Source organism: Marmota marmota, unplaced genomic scaffold (assembly GCF_001458135.2).
Source record: "Marmota marmota marmota unplaced genomic scaffold, marMar, whole genome shotgun sequence".
Classification (NCBI taxonomy): domain Eukaryota; kingdom Metazoa; phylum Chordata; class Mammalia; order Rodentia; family Sciuridae; genus Marmota; species Marmota marmota.
The window spans coordinates 6066036-6078227 of NW_025999968.1; the positions used below are offsets into that span (position 1 = coordinate 6066036).

The 12192-nt window shown below is 36.4% G+C and overlaps 1 protein-coding gene across 1 annotated transcript; it reads right to left on the reverse strand.

Annotated features, from left to right (window-relative positions):
• Positions 1 to 10339: 10339 nt before the first annotated feature.
• On the reverse strand, positions 10340 to 11006 carry LOC107136309 (60S ribosomal protein L29-like). The gene is given in 2 exon segments (XM_048803293.1): positions 10340 to 10575; positions 10577 to 11006. Coding segments are annotated over 2 exon segments (489 nt in total). The 5' UTR covers positions 10943 to 11006; the 3' UTR covers positions 10340 to 10452.
• Positions 11007 to 12192: the final 1186 nt, after the last annotated feature.

Sequence of the window (12192 nt, forward strand, 5' to 3'; positions counted from 1 at the left end):
CTTGTTTAAAGTTTTGAAATTTTTATTGTTAAATGTAACATTTTAATGGTTGTAATAATTATTTGTATAGATATGAATATAGTATTTTATTTAAGAAAATAAACTTTGCATTTTTTGCATTGTGAATTCAGTTGTTTCTGATCATTGCATGTGCCACTTCAAACCTATTGTCTTCCATACTGAAATATTCAAACAATCTTTAAAAATTTTCCATATGTCTGAAAATAATTCTGTGATACATTTCTATAGGGGTTGTGTTCCTAATCAATTGACCTCAAATAAATAATGAATAATAATTATGATAGAACCATGTTGTTAGAACAAACTATATATCCCTATACTTATAAAAAATTAAAATTAGAATTTCAGTTCTGGAAGAGTATTTAGAAACAATCCAGTTTTAACTCTCTTCTGTGGAGAAAACTGAAACACAGAACTTGGAGATAAAAGATCTATTGCTAAAGTTACCCACAAAAACTTAGTTAATACAACATGATTTTTGAGGGGAAAAATTGAGAGAAATTTGTATTAGATAAAATTATACAAAGTTAAAATGCCTATAAATCAACTTATTGCCTAGAAATAGCTGACAGGTATAGTAAAAATGATAAATTAAGGAAATGGTAAATGCAAAATTCAGGATAATGAATACATTTTAGGAAAGGCTAGGAGTCTGGTATGAAGGAATGCTTCAAAAGTGTTAGTATTCCATTGCCTGGGTAGGAGATACTCAGATGTTGGTCTCACTTATGCGTGGTCTTATGAATGGATAAAATATATCCTAACATATTAAAAAATGTAAAATAATAACATCAAAGTCATTTATTCCCACATGTACTCCAGGAAATTAAAATTCATGACATTTTCCTTGACTTCAGATTAAAACTAATCTTTCTGCTGCCAAATATTAAATGTTCATTCTACCATTGTACATTACCTCCCAGAGAGATAGCATAGAATAAAGTCTAATATGTCATAAAGGGTATCTAAACTGCAAAGATGTCACTACTTTGTTGAATTCTATCTCCCTAAAATTAATGTGTAAGTTATGGTAGTTGTATATTTTACAGTTTTGTTAATTTTCCAGGTTAGTTAGATGTTTGAGGAAAAAAAAATATTTAAATAACATATCTCTTTAAAAACATACCCAAGAGATTTTTACTTTTGGGTAGGAGATAGTAGTTGTGGCAGGTCATCAGTCTCACTATAACAAATGGAACAAAAGGATAAATTAAAACAATCTTATTTTAAAAGGCATTGAACACCATTAAGTATAAGAAGACTATCTAAACAAAATTTCAGAGAGGGAAAGGCCCTTTGTGGATAAGCTGAGATCTGTGGCATTTCTTTTTAACCCTGGGGACATTTGATGAGTATGGTTTGAAAAGGCAAGTGAAAACTCCCACAGTTTCCTGACAGTTAGGGGATAATTCCTGCAAGAAGGAGCAGTTCTTACCCTTGAGACATTGGAAACCAGATGTGAACTGAATTTAAGTAAAATTGCACCCCAGCTTTCACCCAGCTCAACATTCTGTCTGCCAAACAAAGGTGTGAACTTGCTCTGGTAGAAAATAACATTAAATTCAATCTTTACAGTTTCTTTATGTATGATGTCTATTAAACCATGACACAAAGAAAAGACCAAAGATTCCAATTTTAAATCAAATTAAAGCAAGCTTGTAATTCCAACCAGCCAGAACTGTCCCTCCCAAAATCCGTGGAGCGCAGTTTTATAGCACAAAAAGTTACAAAGGGGGGTGTCTTGAGAACATATAGATATAACAGGATTTTGACAAGCATAATTCAAAGTCAGGTAGTAGGTTAATGGTCTAAATGGTTCAGCACTTCGGGAGTAAATTTAGATCCCAACATCAGAATTTATGAGGTGCCATTAGGGTTTCAGAGAGGGTTGTTATCTGGTCAGGGAAAACCAGACAGGGGTGAGTTCAAGGCATGGGCAGGCATTTCAAGCAAGTTTAAAACATCAAAATAAGGCCAGGCCAAATAAAAATCCTAATATTTTACAGAAAACAGAAATGAATCTTTTATAATTTTTGACAAGATGGCTCCTGATCTTAAGAGGGAATTAGGCTGGGTTTACCAATGTCCAAAAAACATAGTATGTTCAGGAAAATGTGAGCAAGAAGCAGAAGAAAAAGCAGATAGTAGAAGTAGGTCCATCAATGATCCAGATGCACAGATGGGCTTTGAAAAAAGCTGATAAATATGTTAAAGAAAATAGAAGAAAAGCTGGAGAAGTTGAAAAAAATAAGATAAAAATGATTTTTTTTTTACAGAGGATTGCAATTTTTAAACCCTTGAACAAGTTTATAGCAAAGCACACATCAACCAACAGAAAATATCAAAACACAAAGAGACGAAACCACTAGAAAAGAGATATTATCAGAATACAAGAGATAATGTGTGTTTTAGTTAGCTTTTTCACTGCTGGGACCAAAAGACCCGACAAGAACGATTAGAGGAGGGAAAGTTTATTTCAGGGCACATGGTTTCAGAGGTCTCAGTCCATAGACAGCTGGCTCCATTCCTTGTAGCCTCAGGTGAGGTAGAACATCATGGTGGAAGTGTGTAGCAGAGGAAAGCAGCTGGGAACATGGCACCCAGTAAGCAGAGAGGTATGGTGGTGAGAGAGAGAGAGAGCGCTCTGATCAACCAGGAATATATATATCTCCCAAAGGTCTGCCCCCCATACCCACCTCCTCCTGCCACACTCTGCCTACTTTCAGTTACCACTCAGCAGGAGATTAGTTCACTGACTGAATTAAGGCTTTCATAAGCCAATTATTTCACCTCTAAACCTTCTTGCATTGTCCCAAATGTGAGTTTTTAGGGGACACCTCACATCTAAACCATAATAATTTGGAACCAGTCAAAATATCCAACATACATATCACTAAATCCCCAAGAGGAGAAAGAATGGGAAAGAAGAAATATTTAGAGAAATAATGACTGAAGATTTTTCAAAACTCATAAATGATATCAAGTATAGATTTCAGATATTCAGCAACCCCAAAGTAAGATGAATACAAAGAAAGCTACACCTACACTTCATATCATACTTCTGAATCCTAAAAATAAAGGGAAAATTGGAATGCAGTCAGACAATGGACACATTACCATCAAAGGAATAGTAAAACTTCTGACTTTACCACAAAAAAATGGTGAAGGCCAGAAGATAATGGAATGACTTTCTTTTTTGTTTTCTTTCTATCTTCTTCTTCCTCCTCCTCCTCCTTCTCTTCCTTCTTCTTCCTTCTTTTCCTCTTTCTCCTTCTTCTTCTCTTCCTTCTCCTTCTTCTACTGAGGACTGATGCCAGGGTGCTCTACCACTGAGATATATGCTCAGCCTTTGTCTTTTTAAATTTTGAGACAGGATCTCCTGAAGTTGCCCAAACTGGGCTTGAACTTGTGATCCTCCTACTTCAGCCTTTTGAGTCACTGGGATTACATGTGCATACCACCACATCCGGATGGAATGACATTTAAGTATTTATTAAAAAAAAAAAACTCTGCTGACCTATAATTTTATAAATTAAATGCCCTCAAAACTAAAATATATATTTAAATATATATATATANTATATATATATATATATATATATATATATAAAAATCTGAGCAATCTTGTCTTTTATCCATAGACCGATACTAGAAGAAATTTAAAGGGCATTATTCAGTTCAAGGGAAAATGATCCCTGATGAAAATGAAGAACAGTAATGGAGAGAAGCTGAAAGGATAAATTGAAGTTAAGTGTAAAAGAGTACGAGGGCTTAATAGGCTTATAAGGCTTACGGATATGTAGAAGTAAAATATGTGATAATAGCACAAAATAAGAGTAAAGAGTGGAGTGAAATTTGGTATTGGGATATTTCACTGCTGAAAAGCAAAAATGATAATTGAAGGTAAATGTTCTAATAAGTCAAGTCTGTTTATCATAATTTCTAGTGTTACTACTACTACTACTACTACTACTACTACTACTAATAATAATAATAATAATAATAATACAGGGAGGTAATACAAAAGGCTAATAGAAGATTAAAGGGAAAAACAAAAGTACTCGTTAATAAATGCATTGAATCTGACATGTATTTGAGTAACACACTTAAATAAATCAGGAAAAGATATATTAAGAACAAAACAGGGAAAATAGAAAACCAGGGCTGGGGTTGTGGCTCAGTGTCAGGGTGCTTGCCTCACACAGGTGAGGCACTGGGTTGCATCCTCAGCACCACATAAAAACAAATAAACAAAATAAAGATATTGTGTCTATGTATAACTAAAAAGAATATTTTTAAAAAAGAAAAAGAAAACCAATAGCAAGTTGGTCATGGTGGGATATGCCTGTAATCCCAGCAGCTCAGGAGGCTGAGGCAGAAGATTGAAAGTTCAAAGCCAGACTCAGCAACTGAGCAAGGCCCTAAGCAACTCAATTAAGACCCAGTCTTTAGATAAAATACGTTTTTTTTAAGAGCGAGAGAGAATTTTAATATTTATTTTTTAGTTTTCGGGGGACACAACATCTTTGTTTGTATGTGGTGCTGAGGATCGAACCCGGGCTGCACGTATGCCAGGTGAGCGCGCAACCGCTTGAGCCACATCCCCAGCCCCAAGATAAAATATTTTTAAAATGGCTGAGGATGTGGCTCAGTGGTAAACGGTCCCTAGGTTCAATACCTGGTACAAAAAAAAAAAAAAAAAAAAAAAAAAAGAAAAGAAAACCAATGGCAAAATGTTAGACTTAAAACTAGTATTTATGTTATTATAGATCAACAAATTTATTTAAAATTTAAAAAAAAATTAGTCTAAATTGAAAAAGTCACAATTAGCTTTGTGTTTGTTGTTTATAAGAGATAAAAAAAAAGAACACATTTTAATTATAAGAAAACAAAGATGAAGTAAAAGGATGGGGAAAAGGTACATAAGATATGTAAACACTAACGGAAATAAACACAGCTATATTAAAACCAAGGTGTTATGATCTAACTTTGCTGCTGGATCTGCTACTCCCTCCCATTCCTCCCCTTTAAAGCCATTGGATGTCACAGCACAGGAGAGCCATTGACCACAAGCAGTTCAAAGGCTTACTACTTATTCAGGAATATGCAACTTAAAAAGTGGGAGGAGCCCCTGGGGGTCCATCACATGAAAGAGGGCTCTCTAATGTCTTCGTAGAGGGAGGGAGGGGAAGGACAGAGAGACTTGGAGTATAAATATAATGAGGTTGATATGAAAACAATAAGGATAAGAATACCGCAGAAACTTGCTGATAAGATTTTTGAATCACGCCAGAAGACTGATTCTGGGTGGCTCCTCCTGGTAAAGGATGTAATGGTGGAAGATCAGAGGGGTGGAGCCTGTGAGGTAATCAGCATAGCAGAACTGAGTAGGGCTTAGGTGTCTGATTGGGTTCACCCGGGCATGTGTTAATGGTTTATTCAAATGTCATCTTGCTGTCAGTGATTTCTTGAATCAATACTACTTTTCCACATAGAAGAAAGACTTTAAGGCAAGAAGTATATTAGAAAAGAGACATTTTCTAATAAAATGCTCAATGCTATTAGAAGACTTTTAAAACCCTTAAGTTTGGGAGCTGTTCAAGATGGGAGGTGTTCGAGATGGCAGAATAGAGAGGGTTGCTTTCCTGGCTGCTCCATGGTGTGAAAACAAGAAAGCAGATAGGTAGCTTCTCACCAAGGTGAGTGAAAAAAAAAAAAAAAGGTTGGGTGGGGGGCTTTACTGGAATTTAATACTGGACATTCAGAGCAGATTGGGGACTCAGGAGGTTGGATATAAAAAAATAAGAAAGAAATCCCCAGCACCACCACCACTGCCATAGCCTTAGGCACCAGCCAGAGTGGTTTTTCTGTGAGCCAAGTGGAGGGATAAGGGAATTTTTTTTTTTTTAATTCCGTATTTTTGGAGGCATGAGGTGTGTCTGGTGTGGAGAGTTTAGAGATCAAAGACATTGCCTGAATAAACTGAAAGGCATTCTGCACAATATCCTTGTCCAGGGAAAAAAGCCTCATCTTTCTCAGCTGTGTGCACAGGACAGAGGAAGGAGCCATTTCTCAGCTGCAGCACAGGGGCTAACACCTGGAGGAGCTGATTCCTGGCAAACCCAAGTTTGGCCAGAAATAAAGGCCTGGCAAACCCACACTGCATGACATAGAGTGTGTCTGAGTGTCCAGAAGAAAATCAAATGTGTAGAGGGATTTACACAGGGAAATACTGGTCGTGGAAGCTTGCGGCTCTCCTGTCCCCCTTTAATCTGGCTGTTAGCAGTACCCTCTGCGAGAGATGTGCCTGACTGGGAATTTGAAAGGGCAGGGGAGGGAGATCTTGACTTTGGAGACTGAACCCAAGACCAGGAAATGCAAGGTCCGCAGGTGATGGAGTAGAATAAGAATTGGCTTTTTCCTCCACTGCAGAAGAGGAATCCAGGGGAGGTTCTTGGGGTGCAGTGTTCCAGCGTGGACTGGCAATTGCTGGGCTCTGGAGGTGTGCTGATTTAAAATCTCCAATTGGCACTCACCAAACAGACTGGAGCCTACCTAAGCCTAAACCCCACCTCCAGGAATTCCGCCTATGGATTACCACTCTCATTCCAGCAACCCCACCCTGAGGGTGAAGCAAGCATCACACTCTAGATGATCCCACCTGACATGGCTGAGAAGGGAAGCAGAGAATCTTTGAACTCCAAGGGAAACAACTCTTTAATTTTTCATGGAGATCTTTTTTTTTTCTCTCTGTATTTAATTGTAACCTTAATGGTTCATGAACATTTATACATATGCATACTTATTTTTTCCCCATTTACAGCATTTTTGAAGTCAGTTAATTTTCATGGATCAGTATTTTGAGGACTAGGATGTTACTGTTTTTACTGTAGGCAATAACTGATCATATAATTTCTATTTATTGTGACAATTAACATTGTAGGTGTCAGAGCAGGAACAATTTGGTTTAATGCTGTATATTGTTTGCATTTTTTGTTGTTATTATTTGTTTCTCCCTAAATGGTGAGGTACTGGAAACGTTCAGGGACACTATAAGTCCACGGGGTAGAAACTCTATTCATATCCTTACTGTTAAATGGGTAGACACACAAACAACAAGAAAAAGTAAGGGAACAAATCTCCCCAAAACTCTAAGTTTAAATGCATTTTTGACATTGCTTTTAAATATATAAAGGAAAATAGAACCAAAAGGATTATTAGACAAATTTAATTTGTTATTGTAAATTTTAACACATTTCTTTTAATAATTATGTAGCAAGCAGATGAATATGTGGATTATAGAGACATAAAATGTCTTAGTGTTTACCTAGAGTTAGAAGTTTTGGAGAAAAATGTGGACTAACTGCTAATGAGCATAAGGTTTCTTTTTGGGATCATGAAAATGTTCTAAAATTCATTGTTGTGATGGTTACACAACTCTGAATAAATGAAAAACTACTGAACTGTCTACTTTAAATAGATGAATCTCATAGTGTGTGAATTATATTCCAATAATGTTTCGTGTGTGTGTGTGTGTGTGTGTGTGTATGATTTGCTGGGAATTAAGCCCAAGGCTTCATGCATGCTAAGATTGTGCTTTACCATTGAGTAACACTGTTTGTTTATTTGTTTTAATCTTTCCACAAAGAAAACTTCAAGCCCAAGTGGTTTCAGTGGTATATTCGTCTAAACATCAACCCAAATTCATGAAAACATTAAGAATCCTGCTGAACTTGGTTTAAGAAGTTAATATAATTTTGATAGCCTTAACATCAAATTCTGGCATGATATGATAGTAAAAGAAGATTATAGACTGATGCCTCTAATAAACGTAAATAAGAAAATTCTAAACAAAATGTCAGCAAATTTAATCTAGTAACATTGGAAAAGTATAGTGTATCGTGACCAAATGATGATTATTTCAGGGACACAAAGTTATTTTTAATATTTTTCAAATTGATTTACACAGCTCATTATATTAACAGAATAAAGAGAAAAAGCTTTACGGTAACTCAAACAGTTGATAAAATTCAGCATTCATTCCTGGGGAAAGCTCTGAACAAAATAGGAAAAGAATATTCTCAATCTGATAAAGTGTATCTATAAAAACATAACCTACAGTTAATATCATACTTAATGACATTGCCCTGGGAATTGAGAACAAAACATGAATGCTCATCATTAGTCTATTTAACATTTGTTGTCATTTCCCTGCCAGTGCCTCACCAAGAAATAAAGTTTGCCACCAAAATCTATAAAATGTTGCTGAGAAAAATCAAAGGAGACTCAAAAGATGTCAAGGTGATATAATGTCATTAAGATGTTAATTCTGCTCAAATTTATCTACATATTCATGCAATTACAATTAAATCACGGCAGAAAAAATTATTTTTTTGGCTAGAAACTGTTATGGCTTAGATGTGAAGCCCCCCAAAATACTACATTAATGCAGGAATATTCAGAGGTAAAATGATTAGATTGTGAGAGTTATAATCAATCCATCTTAGTTTGAAGGGACTAACTGGGTGATAACTGTAGGCAGGTGGGTGTTGCTGGAGGAGGTGGGTCAGTAGGGGAGAGGCCTGGAAGGGTTCATCTTCTCTGAAGCCCCTTTTCCTTTCCCTGTCTGCTTCCTGGCTGCCATGAGGGGAGCAGTGCTCCTCTGCCATGATGTTCTGTCTCATCTTGGGCTCAGAGAATGGAGTCAGCCTACCGTGGACTAAACTACTACAACCATGAGCCAAAATAAACTTTTTTCTCCTCCTCTAAGTTGTTCTTGTCAGGTATTTTGATCACAGCAAAGAAATTAACACAGAAATTGGTAAATTGGTCCTAAAATTTATATAATATGTAATATAATAACCATATAACTGTAAATGTATAATCTAGACCATCTTAAAAAATAAAATTAGAAGAAGACTTAATCAGACAATAACAAAGTGGAAAGACTTAAATTACAGAACATTATTGTAAAGTTTTATTAACTAAAATAATGTGATATTGGTGATGGATACAGTAGGCAAAGGAAGGCAACAGAAATTTCAAAAATAGATGACTCACATACTCACTGGATTAATGACAAAGGTATCATTGTATTTCAGTGAGTAAAGAATAGTTTTTTTTTTAATAAATGGGGCTGGAATAACTAGATATCTGCATAGAGGGGGAAAAAGTCTAGACCCCAACTCCCTACCATATGCAAAAAATTAATTTGAGGTGGGTCATAAACCTAATAGTGATGGTAAAACATTAAAATTTCTAGAACAGTGGTTCTTAAATATGGTCTTCAGAATTTCTGGGGTTTTTAAAAAACCCTTTTAGGGTTCTTATGGAGCCAAAAATATTTTCATGATGGTACTATGATGTGATATGCCTATACGTTGTGTTGACAATCATTTGCACTAATGGTGCAAAAGCCACGATGGTTAAAACTTCTGGTACTTTGGCACAAATCAAGACCACTGTGAGGGACTGGGATTGTGGCTCAGTGGTAGAGCACTCACGTAGCACGTGAGAGGCCCTGGGTTCGATCCTCAGCACCACATAAAAATAAATAAATAAAATAAAGATATTGCGTCCAGTTACAACCAAAATATAAATATTAAAAAAGACCACTGTGAGATTGACAGGTTCCCACTAAGGCTTCTCAGATGAGGTCAATGGTGATATTAATACATAATACATATATTATGATTAACAACATATTATACACACATATTATGTATTAACAATCAAATAATAAAATGTGTAAATGTTTGGAGGGTTTGCAGTATTCAGTAAGCCAATATTTTCCAGAAGGCCTAGGTATACTATTACACAATCACACAGTAGTAAAAAGATGAGTTCAAGTGCAACATAGATCAATGGGTTTCAATGTAACAAAACATGAAAAGTTCACTGATATGGTTTCAAATTCCATATTGTTTTGGTGTAGTGCCAAAGAAGAATATCAATAGTTATCTGAAAAGTCCACTAAAATGCTCTTTTCTTTCCAATTATACATTTCTGTGAGATCAGACTTTATATACATAAGCAAAACACATATTGCAGCAGAACAAATGCAGAAACCCATGAGAATTCGGCTATCACTAAGCCAGATATTAAATAATTATAAAAATGTAGAACAATGCCACTATTCTCACAATTTTTTTTAGAAAATATAGTTATTCTTAGAAAAAATATATTTGTGTTATATGGTTGTTTATTAATTTAAACTAAGTTAATAGATATTTATAATTTTTCCATGTTTATTTCTTTTTTAATTTTTTTTAGTTATTGATGGCCCTTTATTTTATCTATCTATCTATCTATTTATTTATTTTTCCTGCCTCTGGATTTATGTGTACAAATAGCACAGGAGGATACCAGTTCCCATAGACAGGGGCTCAGGGGTCACACCAGTCCTTCTGTCCTCACACCCAGAGGCTTTTATTATGGAGCCTTTGCAGGGACCTGAGCACCCTTGGGGGCCTGGGCACCTTTGGGAACAGGAGCTGGAGCCGGAGCTGGAGCTGGAGCTGGAGTTGCAGCCTGGGTCTTGGTTTGGGGCTTTGGCCTTTGGCCGGCTAAGCCTGTGATCCCTGGCCATGTAGGCACGAGCACGCTTCCCGTGCTTGAGATGGGCTAGCAAGGCAAGGCGATCAAGCTTGCGGCTGTCACCCTTTGGCATCTTGGGCTTAAGTTCCTTTGGCTTTGCAAGGGCCTTGATAGCCTTGGCATGAGCACTCATGGCCTTGGCGTTGTTTGCCTGAATTCTTTTCAGGCCCTTCTTATTGTGCTTCTTGGCAAAATGCATATTTCTCAGAAACTTGAGGTCTACCCCCTTAAGAGATTCATATCTTTGTGATCCGGGTTTCTTGATACCATTTCCGTGCCATTTTCGGGACTGGTTGTGTGTGGTGTGGTTCTTGGACTTGGCCATGTCTGCACCTTGGGCCGCAGCTCCTGGAGAGGTTGAGACCGGAAGAGATATTTTTATTTACATATATGTGGTGCTGAGAATAGAACCCAGGGCCTCACACATGCTAGGCAAGTGCTCAACTACTGAGCTACAACCCCAGCCCTCTATGTTTATTTCTAATATGGTAAATGTTACTAGGTAAATTCACAAAAACTCTTTTGAGGTTCTTGATAATTTTTAAGGGTGTAAATTGGTCCTAAGATGAAACATTTTGAGAACTAAAATTTGAAAAAAAAACTAGAGAAAATATCTGACTATACCATAATAGAAAAAATTATTATCTTAGACTTCATTAAAATTAAGAATTTCTCTTCATCAAGACACAGACTGTGTTTTCTCTGATATAGAGAGGCTGACTTATAGTGGGGTAGGGAGGGGAAGCATGGGAGGAGTAGATGAACTCTAGATAGGGAAGGAGGTGGGAGGGAAAGGGAAGGGGCAGGGGAGTAGCAAGGATGGTGGAATGTGATAGACATCATCATCCAAAGTACATGTATGAAGATGCGAATTGGTGTCAACATACTTTAAATACAACCAAAGCTATGAAAAATTGTGCTGTGTATGTGTAATAAGAATTGTAATGCATTCCACTGTCATTTATTCTTTAAAAAATCAATTAAAAAACAAAAAAATAGAAAAAGTATATTGTTACAATCTAAAAAAAGAGAGAGACACAGATTATACATATCTAAAAGATTCCCAAACTGATTTTTTAAATTGGCAAAGAACTTGAATGAATCCCTCACACAGATACCCAAGAAGTCTATGAAAAGATGCTCAACATCATTAGTCATCAGATAAAGGCAAAGTAAAATATGATGAGGTACCACTTTGTTGTCACTTTGAGAGGCTGAATGACAAATGCTAGGAATTGGCAAAAATGTGGAAAAACTGGAGCTCTCACACAGTGCTGATGGGAATGCAAATGTGGTCAAACTACTTCGGAAGACTGTTGGTAGTATTCTTTACTAATAAAGACATCTGCCCTCTAACCCAGCAGTTCCATAGTGACCTGAGAATATATCCGTGGCAGAAGTTCACCAAAGTACATGTAAGAATGGTCAGAGCAACTTTCTTTACAATATCCCCCAAACTGGAAACTCCAATGCCCATCAGTAGGAGAATATATAATAAAATGTCACATGATCACAAAATGACACTACCGCTTCACGCAGACAGATCTTGCAGATGTCCTATTGAGTGAAGAAGCC